Source organism: Serinus canaria, chromosome 2 (assembly GCF_022539315.1).
Source record: "Serinus canaria isolate serCan28SL12 chromosome 2, serCan2020, whole genome shotgun sequence".
NCBI lineage: Eukaryota > Metazoa > Chordata > Aves > Passeriformes > Fringillidae > Serinus > Serinus canaria.
This window is the reverse complement of record NC_066315.1, coordinates 51553064-51570366: the sequence shown is the minus strand read 5'-3', so window position 1 is coordinate 51570366 and position 17303 is coordinate 51553064. Positions and strand designations below refer to the sequence as shown.

General features: G+C 44.0%; 2 protein-coding genes across 5 annotated transcripts in view; one reads left to right on the top strand and one right to left on the bottom strand.

The window, feature by feature from the left end:
• Nucleotides 1–6785, bottom strand: part of SUGCT (succinyl-CoA:glutarate-CoA transferase) — a 318976-nt gene extending 312191 nt beyond the window's left edge. For 3 of the 4 annotated variants that reach the window (XM_050971781.1, XM_050971783.1, XM_050971784.1), the window contains exons 1-3: nt 6541–6785; nt 2981–3032; nt 2810–2883 (exon numbers count right to left, since the gene is read on the bottom strand). In XM_050971781.1, coding sequence (XP_050827738.1) covers nt 2810–2883; nt 2981–3032; nt 6541–6706 — 292 coding nt within the window. In that variant the 5' untranslated portion in view covers nt 6707–6785. The remainder of the gene's footprint in view (nt 1–2809; nt 2884–2980; nt 3033–6540) is intronic. The other variant, XM_050971782.1, reaches the window with a different exon arrangement.
• Nucleotides 6786–8884: 2099 nt separating this feature from the next.
• Nucleotides 8885–17090, top strand: MPLKIP (M-phase specific PLK1 interacting protein). Its single transcript, XM_009085302.4, has 2 exons — nt 8885–9326; nt 15605–17090. Exons 1-2 carry the CDS (start codon nt 8973–8975, stop codon nt 15806–15808), a joined length of 558 nt encoding a protein of 185 aa, XP_009083550.3. The 5' UTR covers nt 8885–8972; the 3' UTR covers nt 15809–17090.
• Nucleotides 17091–17303: the final 213 nt, after the last annotated feature.

Below are 17303 nucleotides of genomic sequence, written 5' to 3'. Positions count from 1 at the left end.
CGCTGAACCGGTGCAGACCAGCAGCTGGGGAAGAAAAGCTTTCCAAGGGAACAACACCCCAGATGTGGGGGTGCTTTGTCCCCACAGCAAATGAGCGATGCTCACTTTGCACTGTGTCTCCTGCCTCTGCATTGCAAATGCAGAAGGTGTTCCCTCTGTCTGCCCCTCGGCACCACCCCCTGCGGGCTGGGGACCGGAGGTGGACGGCTCAGGATCCACCTCCTCCACGCCGCAAGGGCGCGCAGGGGGAGTCAGGCATTCCAACCCCCAGCGGGAAACCCCGAACCAGACTCGGGTCAGCCCGCAAAAAACACCGAGATTGAAAGCAAGCAGGCGGCCTGAGCCTGCGATCAGCTGCCTAGCCACACCCCCCCCACGGAGGGGCAAGCCTGAGTCCCCTTCCCTCGTCCCAGCTCCCCTCGCAGGGGCAGCCTCGGGACAGCCCGAAAGGCTCGGGGGAGGGTCCAAGCTGATTGCAGGCGCCACGGCGGCCGCCGCGGTTGGAGCCCGCACTGGCTCTGCTCGAGGGTCGGGCGCAGGAGGGACCGGCGCGGACGGCGTGGGACCGACCCCCGCCAGAGGCGGGCCCGCGGGAGGGGCTGCAGGTCCCGACTCCGGGACGGGCTGCCGTCGATCGTCGATCGTCGCTGCTGTTGAGTGTGTCGCCTAGCAACGCGGGCGAAGCCGCGGGAGGCGGTGCTTTCGTCCCGGAACCGCCGACAAGCTCTGCTGGAAGCGATGGGTCCACCCCCGCCGGAGGCGGACCCGTGGGAGGGGCTGCAGGGACCGGCCCCTCCTCTGGGGCGGGCAAGGGCGGGGCCCTTGGCCCCGGTTCAGGTGACAGAGCCAACCCACCTTCCCCCTGAGGGGGGAGAGGCAGGTCCGTCGGCTCCTGCTCCAAGGTCGCAGAAAAAAACTTCTCTTCCGCCGCGGGCAAAGCTTCGCCCCCCCCACCCCGATTCGGAGGGGCTGGAGATTTCCAGGCAGCGGATTCGGACAGGCTTGCCTTTTTCCAGCTCCAGCGAGAAGGGAGACAAGCCCCGTGCATTTGCAATCCACTGATATGCTAAAGCTTTCCGTTTCAAAACTGGGAAGAGAGTTCTGAAATGCAGGTAGATCTGAGGAAAGCCGCATTCCCGGTAGAAAAGATCTCTGATAATGAATTCCATGCATTCCCAAACATATGAGTCAAAGGCATACAGCACATCAGAGAAAAAACCATGGTGTTTTGCCCACCGGAAAAACTCATAGAAATGTGTCGTTAGCATAGGAATGCTGTCCTCATGAGCCCATCTCCTCCAGAGGCCGATAAGTTTCTCCTCTTAGGGAGAGAATGGAACCTCCGCCTCCGTAGGCACCCTCTGCCATAACCGAATCTGCCTCACACGAAGGGCAGCATTTCCAGGAAGGGCAGTGGAAACAGTACCTTGCGACAGTGTCCTCTGGGCTTCAGCAGACTGCATTGTGCTGCGAAGACTCCCGGACATCTTGTCTCGGAGACTTTTCAAAGGTTCTCTCTGTGGCCAGCCTCGGCTGTGAACTCTGTCCAATTTCAGGATCTCTGGTTCTTCAGCTCCTGGCTAGAAGGCACTTCTGTGGCGATGTCCGTTTTTTCACTCAGGGTCACCATTTGTTACAGTGGTTTTCTAGGGTCCCAGGATGAGGGAAGAGACAAGACAGTTGACTCCATGCATCAGAAGGCTTGATTTATTATGATATGATATATAAGATATAAAAACTATACTAAAAGAATAAAGCTAGAGATTTCACTACCAAGGCTATCCTAAGAATAGAAAAGAATGTTTAAACTGAAGTCTTCTCAGCCCCAGACGGGCCGAACAGGTGAATTGTGACAGGATCTTAATTGCAAACAGTCTGACGGGGCCAATCACAGATTTCTCCCCGTTGCATTCCACAGCAGCAGATAAGAATTGTTTATAGTTTGTTCCGAGGCCTCTCAGTTCTCAGGAGAGGAAAAATCCTAAGTAAAGGATTTTTCATAAACTATGTCGGTGACAAAGCTCCAAAATCATTACTTCGTACTTAATTGTTGACATTGCTCTATTCCTACTACCTAGATGTTTGGAATACCACCAGTGTTGGTCTAATCTGATAGTACATAATTGATGTACCTTTGTCTGGTCACAAAAGTAAAAACCTTTATAACAATGGTCAGTAAATAAGGATGACCTATAGACTGATGTGGCAAAACCTTTGTCATTGTTTCGTTAAATGTCCAAACACTCAATATTTCCTATTACAAATAAAATATAGAGAATGTAGTATTTTTAGTATCTCAATTTATGTTATAAATTATTATAAACTGTTATGTTATAAATTATAGGGAGTGTAATATTTTGCAGTATCTCAACTATTTTCACCAACTAGTTTCAAGACTAGAAACACCAAAGGAAAGGAAAAAATACATTACACATTGTGCAGCTGCTATGGCATAATTACACACCTCAAATCCATAATGATGCATAAAATGTAGAGCCAAGTGAGGGGACTATTTCTAAAAAAGACCCAAATGCCATGCAATTTGTTATTCTTCTTATATGGTCTTCCAAACTAAAAAGTGTAGCTACACCATAAGAATGAAGCATTTTTTTTCCATTACCCAGTCCATAGAAACTCTTTGGATAAGAAGAGCACGTGCTGAGTGGAAGAAGAAAACCATTGTGTTAAGCTTAAAAATACACTAAATTTAATTAGACGTTAATTATCCAATGTCATTACATTATATATACATACACACTTAATATCCAGTTCTTATTATATCTAAAATAAACAAATAAAAAAATCTTACCTGGTCTTTCCACTTTAATAACTTCAGCCCCTAGATCTCCCAAATTCATTGTGGCAAATGGTCCTGCAAGAACCCTTCAATATAAAAAAAAAAAAAAAAGTTTTTTTAGTTCTTTCAAACACAATATTTGCATTTAGACACACTGTTACAAATGACAGATAAAACACAAACCTTGTTAAATCAAGAATTTTCACACCATCCAATGGCTTTACATTACTAGCACCTGACAAGAAACAAAAAACAGAGACTTCAATCTCAAAAAAAACAAACACATGGTTTTTAGAACACTCATCATTCTCCCTCATCTCCCTTCCCTAATAAATGATAATAAAGATTTCTGAACAAGCTGGTTATTAGGTGCATACTACATTAGTAAAGACTTTCAAAGTTGGAAAACTTTGTGTGTATGACATTTCAGAACCTATTCCAACTCCCTAGCAAGTCTACAATAAAGCTACTTCATAGCAATACTTTATATGTGCCTTCCACAAACACTCAAACAGCTTTTAAAGGCTAATCTGAAGAAAGATACAACAAAAGCATTTTAGCAAGCAACATCAGAATGGCATAAGCTAAAAATAAGGATACCAGACCAATGGGAAGCATAGTAAAATTCACAAAGTGTGAATTCTCACCTGTGTAGACCTATCCACTTGCATCACACAAACACAAAAACAATACCTCCTTTACCAAACTTAAGGCAGAATACATGAGCCAAGGAAACCCTTCCAATGGCAGCTGCATATGCAAGATAATTATTAAGAAATCATAATGCTTTCTTCCTTTCCCTCACCCTTTCCAATCTGATCAGGTCTAAGTAACAACAATATTGGCAATAAACATCGCAGACACAGCAAGTAATCTCACAGTCTAGACCACAGGTTGACCAACTTTTTCTTTGGTGGCATTAGGTTATCTTCTTCTCCCTCAGTCTTTAATTGAAGGCTAGGGACACAAACACTTCATCACCCCGTGAGGATGGTCATTCAGTTACTGTTTGGAAGGTGGTCTCACATCACACACAAAACAAAAGCACCTGGCCAGCAACACCACTAAAGTGACACATACCAGCTTGTGGCAAGCATCTCTTTTTGGTGCTTGTCCTGGTAAGAGAAAGATGTAAAACATGTTGGAGGGGGAGGAGGGAGGGGGTGGGAATCAAACAAAGCACATTCATTCAAAGCCTGCAGGGCAGTGTGGTATATCTCCTATATCATGCAGCAGTGCATGGCTGTATCACCTGCCCCACATTCCCCCCATTAGACCTGAACCACCATTCAGTCACCCTCAAAACTCTTATTCCTACATATGGGACAAAGATTTATATTGAGAAAGATAAAAGAAAGCTACAGACAAGCAGCAGTAGAAATACAAGGTTTGTGCTAAAATATATTCATTATCTGTACTGCCCCCGATGAGGACACTTGCATCCCATTGTTCATCTTTAAGAAATTTTCCTCCATTATTACCACTTACTCCAGGGAGATTTCCATTGAACAGGTTTTGTTCTTTAATACAATATGCAGACTGAGCAGCATGTTGAAAACATGTACATCTAGGAATGGCCATGTGTTTTGCACTTTCAAAGACTTTAGGAAAATCTCAGGTTGTTACTCCTCTTCAGTGCTCCACACCTCTAGGGGTTCAAGACATTGGAAACAGCTGTGCCAGGTAAACACCACAGACTCTCCAGTATAACTTCAATTTTATCAAGCTGGATGCACAATTTTCTCTACAAAAACCCTACTCTTTTTTCCAAAAATATGTGAAAAGCTTTACTGAAGCTCCCCAAAAATTAAAAATATGTAATTTCAGTTTCAAAAGGTCTACCTTTCTCTATTATTTCCACCCCTTTTAGAGCTGCACTTTAATAGCTCACCTATTCTCATCCTGAGCCAATATTTAGGGCTACTCACAGATACACTACCAGAACAATAGCAACTTTCAGATCCAACACATTCTCTACCTGCAGTCAAGCTGTAGGAATCCACAAAGATATTTCTCAGAAAAGCCAGTAAAATGTTAAGATTAGGCTGTGAATATGTATTTATGCATAACTAAAACTGATGAACCCTTACTAACTATCATATGATTCACATTACGGCATCATCTAACACTCCATTCAGGGGCTAGGATTCTTCCATAGCTGGAACAGAATGGGAGACCACAATTGTTGCTCTGAAGACAAACAGACCATTATGACTTAATTTTTTTAATGACAGTAAATAATAGACAGATATCCGTGAAGATGAAGAAATGCAAGAAAGATGAGAGATCAAAAGTTTTCTTTTGAAAATTGAGGAAGAGACCTGTTAGTCTCTTCAGAATAGAAGAACACAGATGTTTACAAAAAAAAAAAAATATATAAGCTAGATTATATATGCAGTGTGACATTAATTTGCTGAAATAACTGTAGTAGAAAGGCTTTTGACATCAGCAGTACATGAATCCTGAATTAGGGAGTATTATCTATTGTAGGAACAAAAAGAAACAAAACCACATAATAAACAAACACAAGAGATCAGAATTTATCAGCATTAACTATAACCATCTCCTGAGTTTTTACTTTCATCATTAGCTTCCTAAGCCGGCACATACCCGAAGTTAGTTTTTGTTAGAATTCTTACTCAACAGTCTTAATTTTCTAAAATGCAAACTCACATTTTCTCTTGCATGTTTGCTTTTATTTACACCAGTAACTTGATCACTCTCCCAGCTCTAACTATATCCTCTGTGTAAACTCTTAATTGCCATGATGCTTGAATTTATTGTGAATTAGACTATCATATGTATCTTTCATAAATAACTTTGATTAAGACTAAATAGACCCGCTCACTCTCAGTATGATTTACACTCTTTAGGTAAGCTCAATAGCTTGTTCCAAGGTTGGCTGTGCCTAACAATACGAATAAGCAACCAGCAGAGAGACCATTCCATAGAAGAGAAATCAATTCTTGTGTCATATTCCAAAAAATTTCCTTTACACTTGTGACAGAAGAGGGCACCTAGAAGAGACAATTAATTTTTGCAACAATGCAAATTAAGAGACTCCATTCCAATTACTTTAAATTCCAGAGGTCATGACTGCACAATCAGCATTTTTTCACTTTATCCGTGCAGTAAGTTATAATCAAGTCCATCACTACCGTGGTCTAATTCACAATCAGCGGGTAAGCTCCAGCCTAGAACACACTTGGGATGTTCATTGTAGGAGGCAGAACTGCAAACTTTCTCCTATTCTAGTGCCAGCAACGCTATTGTTACTATTTCTCTGTTATTTAATAACAGAGAAACTTGAGAAGCCAGAGAACGATCAATTTGTTGCAGCTTTGGTTTATTGAATTTAATTTCATTTCTCAAAAAACTGAAAAGCACAACTGTCGGCAGTTAGACTTTGGTAACCTTACAAAAAGATCGGGCCTGGAACACGGCGTGCCATTAGCCGGGGCTGCCAGGAGAGCCGACACGCTCCGTGACCCAAGCGGCGTGTCCTGCGGGCGAAGTCCGAGCCCCGAGGCTGCCCCGGGGCCGCGCTCAGCGCACGGAGCGCCCCTTGGCCCGCCCCTCGCAGGAACCTCCCGCAGGCGTTTGGCGCCCGCCCCCCCCAGAGAAGCGGCTCCGACCCCCGCCCCAGCGGCACCGACTGAGAGCCTGGAGGGGTCCAGAGGGGCCCGACGCGGCGGGAGAGGGGAGGCAGAGAAAGAGGAGGAGGGTGCGGCACGGATTGGTACCTGCCGGGGGAGCGCCTCCGCTCCGCGCCCCGCCGCCGCTGCCCGGGGAAGGGGAGGCAGAGGCAGCGCTCAGGGCTCTGGCTCTGCCGCCGGCAGCTTCGGGGCAGGGTCTCCTCCAGAGCCCTCCGCAACATCGGCTCCTTCTTCCCAGCCCGGCGCGCAGCATCCCCACCACTCGAGACAGCGCCGAGTGCTCGGCGCAGGCGCCGCCGCCGCCGCCCCCTTCCCGTGCCGCTCCCGGGACAGCCTCGGATCTCCCGGGACGGGGGCGCGCACGCGCGGGCCGGCGGCCCCGAGCCCAGTGCCGCTCCCGGCTGGCTGCCCGCTCCGCGGCACGGCGGGACGGTGTGCGCTCCGCTCCTGGGAAGCGCTCCCGTCTGGACTTCATAAAGCAGGGAGGCGTCCTGCAGATGTGCGCGGCGGGAATCCCGCTGTTTGATGGCTGGAAATTTGTACTTCCAGCTCGGTGTGCATACAACATTCCAGCTCGTGACATTCAATATTGCCAAGGTGGAATAAAAGTAGAAACCCTCCCACCAGCACCCCGAAGGGTTTTCCGCGCTTACCAAGGCAGGCAGCCGCACTGGACGCGCTCAGCGGCACGAGAGAGATCCTTCCCCTCATTTCGCCGTCACTGAAGGTGCAATATCACTTACACTGTAAATTGTATCTTCAGCTGGGTGTAGCTATGGAAGGATTAGCTTGAACTTTGAGCAATTCTTCCCTGAACGAAGTACCCTCAGACTACTTTTAGTCTGTGTTAGGACAGAGCAGAAGGCTTGTTACAGGAACATCATGGTGTCTTCTTGTCTAACAGGATTAAAAAGCCTGCACAGAGGTTCAGCATTTGTTTGTCAGAAATATGTGAGGATAAGGCAACTCCTGTATCTCAAAAGCAGATGAAACTTCTGACTGCTTGAAAACGAGCATGATGAACAGCACAGGCTTAAGACATGTCACATGTCAGTCTGCCTAAATGCTGAGGAAGAACACAGAGAAAATCTACATGACAGGTTTGTTGACTAGACATGCTGTGTGCAATCAAAAGTACTACATGGGTGTTTAAAGATTTGTCAACAAGAAGAAAGTAATCAGCACAATTACCCCAGTATAACGCAACATGTGCGCTGCAACAGTATGTATTTCTAATTCATGTGGTGTGAAAAGGGTTTAAATTGAACTGTGCTTTTTTGGAATGAGAGATAATTTGGTAACTTACATTGATACACTGTCTTCTGTAGACATGGCATTCCTTGAGTGCACAATAAAAACAACTAGTCTTCCAGACTAAAGGATTATCAAAAAATGTAAATGAGCAAGTTTAGTCTCTTTCTATTTTAGAATTTAAAAGATATTGCTTCATTTTCACAGAGAGATTGTATAACATAGTGGGGAGGTGAGTTCCCTGTGAATATAAATTTAGTGTTTGTTGTAACAAACAAACACTTTAACACATTGTAAAAAAACAAACCAAAACCTGTTTAAAGCTAAAGAAAAGCAAGAGTGGTATATAAAGCACAGAAACGTTCTGCTTATTTTGATAGTTAACTTTTGTTAACTGCTGTTCTGAAAGCCCTTCTTAATTTTCCTGTGTTGCAATGTCCTAAAACCGAGTAGTGCTTTGTTGTACTGGCAGAAATAAATAACAATAAAAAAAACTTTACCATTTTTTACAGAGCTGTTGAGGATTTGCATTAATATGTACCTGAGAACAGAGCAGGAATGGTAATAAATAACATTGTTAAATTGACTTTGTGCTAAATGTGAAGTTCTACTACAAAATAGCATTTTGCCACGAGTTTGTATGAGTAAGTCTTTGCCTGAGCTACCACTCGCTTAATTGCCGACAGTTCAAACTGATTTTGAGGAAAATCCTTTCAATTAAGTGCTCTTTAAATGTCTTTCTGTTTTTCCAATCGAGACTGCCGCAACACGTAGCATTTGCAGGCTCAGACTCCAGAACAAAGGCGCACAATGAGCATATCTGAAGTGACAAGAAATGTGAGGTAAACACTCGCTTTGCTTTACAGGAGTTCATTTCGTTGTTTTCTAGCAGCTGTAGAACCGCGGGCATTCGCTGACAGCCACGCTGAGCCCACGGACGCCGTGAGCCCCATCGCCTGAGTTACCAGGCATCTTCTGAGACTCCTACTCCAGATTACTCCTCTTCAGCTGAAAGCGAGCAGACACCCTCGGGCTCGGCGCGCCGGGTCGCTGTGTGAGGCTGCCAGGCCCTCTCTGCCGCCTCCGGCTTCCAGGCGGGATGGGACGGACGGCGCCTCGCCCTCCCGCCGCGGAACGTTTAGAGGCCGGAACCTGCCGCCCGCCCGCCTGGCGGGCAAGAGGCGGGGGAAGAGAAAAGAGCGGACGCGGCGCCGCCGCCATTGCACAGGTTCCGCTCCCGCCGCCGCCATTCCCGGCCCGTCCCGGCCATGTACCGGCCGGGATTCCGCGCACCGACACCTCCCTACGCGGGCGGCGGCTTCCGGAGCCCTCCCTCCAGCGGAGGACCCTTGCCGCCCTCTCCGCGGGGCTACGGGAGCCCCCACCACACGCCGCCCTACGGCCACCGGCCCGGGCCGTACGGCAGCGGCCTCTCGCCCCGAGGCCCCGGGTTCCACGGGCGCTTCGGGAGCCCCTCGCCGGGGGCGCAGACCCCGCGCAGGCCACAGAGCGTCAGTCCCCGATACTCGGCTCCGTACGGCGGCGCGTCCCCGGCCGGAGCGCCTCTGCACCCGCCGCCGCAGCACAAGCGCTCGCCCGGCGGCTTCCAGAGGCACTTCCAGGTATGGGGCAAGGCGAAGAGGGACACGGGGAGGAAGGAGGGCGGGAGGGAGGGAGCTGCTGCTACTGCTTCTTCTAAGGCCCGTAGCCCGCTGGGGGAAGGCACACCGCGGCCTTCTGTCAGCGCAGCATCCACCCGCCAAGAGGATTTTCAGGGAAGAGCGAGGCTTGAACCTCACTGGGCAACATCAGCTTTTCCCCCACCCATTCCCCCGCAGTAGAGAGGACGGACAGAGCACAGGCAGCTGTGAGATGAGGAAAGGGAAGAGGGTCGTAGGCTGGCGGGTTGTGAAGACACAAAAGCGCAGCTTTCTTTTTCATATTCTGGCGTATGAAGGTGGAGAATTAAGCACCCGCCTAAATGACAGCAATCACCTTCCTGCCTTCCTCTGATCAGTTTTCTTTAATGCAGTGGTGAAGTGCGTTGTGTTATTACTTTGCTCGTGTTGTCGTCCATCGTGGGAGCTGCCCTGTCCACACCCTATCCACACAGAGTTTTCAGGGACACGGACAGAGAAAAGGAGTGCTCTGTTAAAGAGCTGAAGCTCCTTTAAGCAGAAATGAGAGCATCTGTTGTGGTAACAGACTCTCATTTTAAAGTCTTTGCTTTGCACTGGAAGTTTCCTGAAAGCCAGCAACATCAGGTTCTATGAGTTAAGCTTTTTTCCAGCTGTGTTAGTTGTAGCATGTGACTGGCAAAGCACATAGGGATGACAGCTTTATGTATATAACTGGCTTTATGCAGTATTTGAGAAGCCTTAAAAATGTAACAAATGACACGTGCAGTACAGTGATAAATTTTTTTTTGTGCTCTTATTGATACTTGAAGGATTAAATATGATAATCAAGTCACATCTCTAATCTTAATAGAGATTAGTAAAATCTTAATGTGCCTGCACTGCATTGTCAGGTGTCCACTGAGGACTAGTATTGTTATTTTCTTATGATGCAGTTAACTAAGAAATCTTATAGTTGGAGAAGGAGATTATAATAAAATTTATACGTTTTCTTCAGCACAACAGAGGCTTTCCTGGTGTGGAAGCCAACAGATTGCATAACCTCAGTGCCTTTTGAAAAAGCCAAGCATGTGGCATTTCTGCGGCAGATTACGGAGGGACAATTTATGTCATTGATGTCTAATTTCCCTTCAAAAGATCACTGTTCAGTTAAGTGGTCTTTTCAAAGCCTGCCTGTCATGGGTTGGCACTGATGCAGTGCCAGTGCACCCATGAAACTGTATTTTCTCAAATGGCTACTGTGAGATGTGACCAGAAACCAAACAGAGCAGGCTCAAGCTTAGAAATAAAGAAATAAAACTTTATGAACCTACATATAATAAAAGGAACACACAAAATTCAGAATGAAAACCTTCCAAAACATTCCTCCTCCCCCCACCCAATTTCCACCAAAGCACAATGAGACAAAACCTTGGATTCTCAGTCAAGTTACCACCTCTCAGATAATCAATTCTCAGTTCATCAAGGAGAGAGGAGTCTCTCTTGTACCACAGTCTACCACAGGAAACACAGTTGAAACCTCTTATGTTTCTATGTCACATGTGGCACTGCCCGGAGAAGATCTGCCATCGTGGCATCCTCCTTCCATGTACAGTGCTCTCACCACCGTCCATGGACCAAAACTGCTATAGGGTTCCTTTTAAAGATGCTTTGCCAAGTACCAAAATCCAACAGTTTCTCATTTTGGGACAACAGTTCCCCCCCCCCGTTTTTACATCATCTGGGTGTGAAGGTCTTCAGAACAGAGATCTTCTTCCCTGAAGACAGGGCACCACCACACCCTCCACATCTTTCTCTGTTCACTCCTGCACATGGTGTCACTGCAGCAGGTCACTCTCTTGGCTCAAGCCATTGCATCTCCCTAAATGCAGTCTCTGTATTACAGGAAAATTGGTTCAGTCTATGGCTATACAAGAAAAGTCCAGCCAAAGGCCACTCCATAATCTCTTCCTACCTTGCATTCTTTCCCATCTTCTCCAGACATCTCAGGTCCCAGGCTGTCTCTTCTCTTTCAGATCAAGGAGGATTAGTGTTTTGGAAAGTTTTCTTTGTCTAAGAAAGGGTTAAAATCTCGGGCTCTGCCGCCCTCAGCACGGCTGAAATCTCGCAGCGGCCTGCCCGGCCTGCCCCGGACCCCCATGGCTGTGCACCTTCCCCCCCTTCTTCTCCTCTGCCTTCCTGCTGCCCGCACATGATATCAAATTTCAAGGTGGCACAGGCTCTCTCTCTCTGGGCGGGGGGCCGGTCTGCCTGGGACATCCCAGTGTTTCTCCACCCCTCCGTCCTGCAGGGGCCGGCCTGGTTCCATTCCCTTCGTCTCCCCGTCTCTGTCCGCGGCACTTAGCCTACCTCAGCCTAGGCCGCATGGCTTCCCCTCCCCCACCCAGCCTGTGGCTGGCAGGGGAGTTCCAAACTCCACGCTGACTGGAAGGAAAGAGAAAATCCTCTGGGAGTTCTCTGCTTCCCTCCCTGTGTTCTCAGAGGCGTATCCATGTCTTCTGTGGTTACACCGGGTGTCAGTATTCAAATCTGACCACTGATTGGTTTGGCAGTAACTTCCCGAAAAACTCACTTCCTTGTCAACCAACGACACTGCCTTAGAATTAATTGAGAAGAAGAATATGCAGGAATCCTTTTGTCTTTAGTTTTAGTCAGAACTGTTTCATGTCAGCACCTGAGGATGGGAACCCTCCTATAGGCTACATTCTTGATGTAGGAAGCCTGACATAAAGTCAGGTTACATTCTGAGGTAAGAAACATGACATAAAGGTACAAGTTTGAATCCAGTCTCAGACTGTCACAACATCTTCCCTTCTCCCCTTTCCCTCTTTAGACCTTGTGTGTAGTTTAGCAGCACTGGCCTGATGGCAACTCCTCCAAAGACTCAAAAAGTATTCAATGTTTGTAGCTTTGCCCAGGACTGAAGAAATGTGTGAGTCTGCACTTCGTACACGTGAACTGTTCTTCTTGGGAGGGCAGTAGAGGCAATCACAGAGGGAGTTAGTCTCATAAACCATGAGTCCTCATCTGCCTTGGTGTGGGCAAGGATCTCTGCCGGTGAGGCCATAAACAGATTCAGGTAGAAAGCCTTTCTGCATTTTCTAAGCATCAGGTTTCTTGTGAGGAATGTGCATTGTCCCCTCTCCTCTGTAGATCCTGTTAAGTGAACTCCAGTGCCTTTGACATTTATGATGCTACAGTCACTTTTGAGATCAGAGTCTTAAGTGGCCCTTTAAAATTGTATTAGAAAATCCAAAATACAGTTTATGTTTGCACTTTAGTGTTCTATTAATGTCATGCCATTAGCCTTCTGTACTCATTTTGTGCTTAAAGACTTTGATTCTTTGAAACAAACAGAAAACTTGAAGAAAAACATACTGAGCTTGTTTTTTCTGAAATGGCTTACTCAACCTTTATGTGGCCAGTAGTTTACAGCACTTTCTGTTTTTTCCACAGAGGTGCTTCTGCTTTATATTTTATGAAAACATGTTTCTGGAAACAAGGGCCTGTATTGACAGGACAAGGGAGAAAGCCTTTAAACTGTAAGAGAGTAAGTTTAAGTTGGATTTTAGGGAGAAGCTCTTTACTGTGAGGCCGGTGAGGCACTGGAACAGGTTGCCCAGAGAAGCTGTGTATGCACCATCCCAGGCATTGTTCAAGGCCAGGCTGGATGGGGCTTTCAGCAGCCCAGACTAGTGGGGGTTGTCCATGCCCTCGGGAGGAAAGCTGGAACTAGATGATCTTTGAGGTCCTTTCCAACCCAAACCATTCTGTGATTTGTCTTCGTTGCATTTCTCATCTCCACTTAGAATTCACTTAGTGGTAATGTACATTTAGCAGGAACTATTGAACTAGCTGCTAGCAGCAGCTATGGAATAGTATGGATCAAAAATTGTTACAGAAAGTAAAACAAATGCCACCTTTTTGAAATGGTACAGTTGTGGTTTTTGTGGTTTGTGCATATACCAATAGCTGTAATTACATCAGGTGAAGCAAGCTGATAAAGGGAGTGACTGTCACCAATTTCAAGGCAATATTACTCCACTCAGTAACTTCTTCATGAATAGCATTAAAAGCTGTTGTTTTCTACTCCAAAGAGAGATTTGTTATCTAGAGAAAAAGTACTGAGAATGGATTGACTCTTTTTAAGGAAAGTTCATTGAGAAAATGCTGTTGGCATAAGTGACAACTAATAGAAAGTTTTTTAAAGCTATCTTTGGTACCAGATAGTGCCTCTTGTACTGAATGGTTTCACCTGTACAGGTAGAACAGATTTCCTTTTCCACAGGACTGTAATGTATAGAATCACATTTTGGTTATAGTCCCTAAAAATATTCAGAGGGGAAAAAGCATGTGATGACTAGTATTCTAAATTTAAATAATCTACATGCTTAAATTTAACATGTACTGAAGGCTATCAATCTTGTATTACAGAATAATAAATTTCCTATATTTCAAAAATGCTAAAATGTTAGTGTAGTGTCAGTGTTACTGATGACCTGCATCATACTGTAGTGAAATTAAAGATAATTAAATAAATCCATACAGTTGAGCCTTACCATTGAATTATTTTGTTCCCTCCCTGAATACTGGAGATTGTTATATCAGCTCATGTTTCTTTTGCCTTCTGCAGATTAAACACAGCAATAAATGAGCTCCACATTCAATCTGTTTTACAATGTTGAAGTTAAAAGGTCTTCATTAAATGTAGTCGTTTAGGGATGATGGGGTTTTGTGTTTATTTAGGACAGAATGCATTGGGTACTGCTGTTTCACTACTAAATGTGAGTACTTAACATAAATTTCACTGTTGCTAGAGCATGTCAGCTTATTCTTGGAAACTCCATGCCCTTTAGAGAGTTTTTAGATGTATTCTGAGGTGATTCTCTGGCCCTCATGGGGTTTGGTACATTATAGTAATTCACCACCTTTTAGAAATTCTTGTGTGTTGAGGTCATCCTCTTAGCTACATAACCTAGCTGCAAAGAATAATTAGAAACAAGTGCTCTATAAGTAAGACATGGATGTTCCCACATTTGATCATGTATCCATTGTCATCAAACTTCAGGAGCTTCTGAAAAGTTCTTGCTGGAAACACATCAACACATTCCTGCCACAGCACGTTAGCAGAAATAGGTTCAAGCTGTTTGAGTGAAATCTGTTATTCTGGCTAAACATTGGGTCTTTCACTTAATGGCACCATATCTCAGTTTTGTTCAGAAAATTGTTTCACGTGATCTGTTTACATAGATGTTGTTAGGGCTTACAAGTCAAAATCAAATACCGTCACTGCTGATCCAGAAATTCAGGTGTGGCTGGGCTGTGGGGGAAAGCAGCCGTTAATCAAGTGCTTTTACCCTGTTTTACAAAATCTGATAACCAGCCTCAAGGCATCCTGTTGCTCTTACCATACAGAATGCAATGGGAATGCTTGGCGATTACTGTGTATCTGTAGTATGGGTTGCTTAAATTAGGTTAAAACAATTTAAATAAATACAGATTTAGATAGAACTTCACCTTTTAGAGGAGTGAATCTGAGGAGAAAAATGGATGATGCTAATAGGTGAAAATGATTATAGGAGCTCCTTTATGTCACAGCACTCTTTAAGCTGCAGACTTGTGGCAGCTTTACAGGAGCAATTGTTGTGATCCTTGATCTTAAAAAAAATCAAATATGAAAAGCTCCCTGCAAAAGCCAATACCCACTAAATCACTGATTACTGCTGAGATTGTATATAGAATAAAGTCATTGGTTCTCAAATTTCACAGAACACTGGTTTGGTTAAAAGAGGATTTTTTTTCTCAATGAATTCTTTGTAGCTGTTTGCATTGTAGAATGCTGTGTTCAGTCTGTAAGTACTTAATATTTGACTTCTGCTCTTTTTAATATTGTCAACTCTTCCTCAGCTTCTAACTCTGTGTTTTGTTGTTCAGTTTTTTTTTAGACATGTTGTTGACAGATTATGAAAAATAGCATGAGCTGCTTTTCTTCAGCTATATGCCAGAGTGATGTAAACAAGTATTTGGGAGAAGACTGTGGGTGGGGCTTTTTTCTCATCCTGGTAAATCATCACTTATAAGTTAAATACATTATAGTTAATATTTCCTGAGGAAGATGCAAGTGAGGTGTAGTAATTAAAATTAATAATCAGCTTCAGAGCTCTGCTACAGTAGAAGGAAACATTTAAATTTTTTTTTACATTTTTTTCTAAGTTTGAATTAGACTATTAAATGTTTCTTTACCTGATGGTTTTTTTCCAAAGGGATCACCCAGGACATCTACTCCATTTGGTACAGCGCATGGCAGAGAGAAAAGAGTGTCTAATGATGTGGAAAACTATTACAGACCTTCAATGCTTGAGGACCCATGGGCTGGCCTAGAGCCAGTGTCTGTTACAGACATAAACCAGCAATACAGCAGTGAGCAAACAACATGTACTGGTAAAAAAGGGAGGTATTTCAGCTAACACTTTTAAAGGCCAAATAATTCCACCTTGTCAGGAAAACTTTGGGACAGAATCTTTACACTTACACAAGATGAACAATAATCAAGACCTTAGATAATACTTTTATTTCGCCACATGTCCACCCTTTTATCCTACCTTTTTTAAGTGCATTGGATATTTTTATGTATGGGAAGCAAAAGGAGTGGTAGGAAAACTTATATTTCTGGCTATGTGGAAGTGCCTACCAGCTCTGAAGAACAAAGTGTTCTTTAATCACCAGCGACTGATTTGTGACTGTTAAAAGTTTCCATATACTTACCTCTCTCATGCCAGGTTGCTAGCCTTCTATTGTAAAGTCTTTTAGGAAGTGGTATTTTTTATGTTTCAGCATTTTTAGATTGAAATAACTTGGAAATAAAATAAAGTTTTGTAAATCCTTGTTTTGTAATGTATAAAGAATATTTTAGGAGCTTTGTTAAGCTGAACACATTAACCCGGTAATTCACAACACTGAAATTAGGTGACTTCTGTAAGTGTGCTTGTATGCTGTGGTTAACATCTGGTTTTGTGCATAATAATTTTTGTTAATTGCAGTGTAATGTGAAGTTGAAACATGACTTCCAGCCATCTCAGGAAACAAATGTATTGGTTTTGGAAAGTTTAATTTGTTGAACAAACTTGAGTCACAAACCTGATTCTGGAATTATTTGCTTTTGTGTTTAAAAATATCTATATATTTGGATCAATTTTAGAAATTTCTGGATTATAGTAACAAGCCTGTTCATTGTCAATTTAAGTCTAAAGAACGCATAAAACATCAAACTTAAGTAAATGCAAATGTTCTTTCTGCATCCACCTGCTAGAATAGTACAGAATGAGTGACAGTTTTTGTTACACAGTTGACATTAGTACATGCATAGCATCTTTTTTTAATGCATTTTATATTTTTCAATTATTTTTTATATTTTATTTTTACTTAGAGCAGGCATCATTGCCAGGAGAGTTGTTTTGTGTGTGTATATACTGTATGTGTATACTGAGGAGGAAAGGAATGCTTTAGGTTTTTTTAGAACTAGTCTTTACATGGAAGATCCATCTTTAAATCCAGGAGTGAATATCATAATCTAGAATAAAAAAGACATAGTTCCAGCTACAGGCATGTTCTTAACTTGCCATGTTAAGCCTACAGTAGTTAGATAAATTTGTTGTTGAACGTACCATTTGTTTGTTGATCCTGGCTTTTAAACCAAGGTAGAATGTAAAAACTTTGTTAAATAAAACCATTAGTTTAGTTTTCAAAATACATGTGTTCTTTTAAGCTTCTTATGTACTTAAAACATATTTTTGTAGTCCTGAGGCACAATTAGGTAGGAAAGCACAGGAAATCCCATTAAACTGGTCTTAGTACCTTGTCTTTTGCTGAGGTGGAATAGTCCTCTGTACTCTTTATCTGTTTCAGCATAAGATGTGTTAGGTTAATACTGCCTTCAGGAACAACTTCAAACTGTAAGGGGAG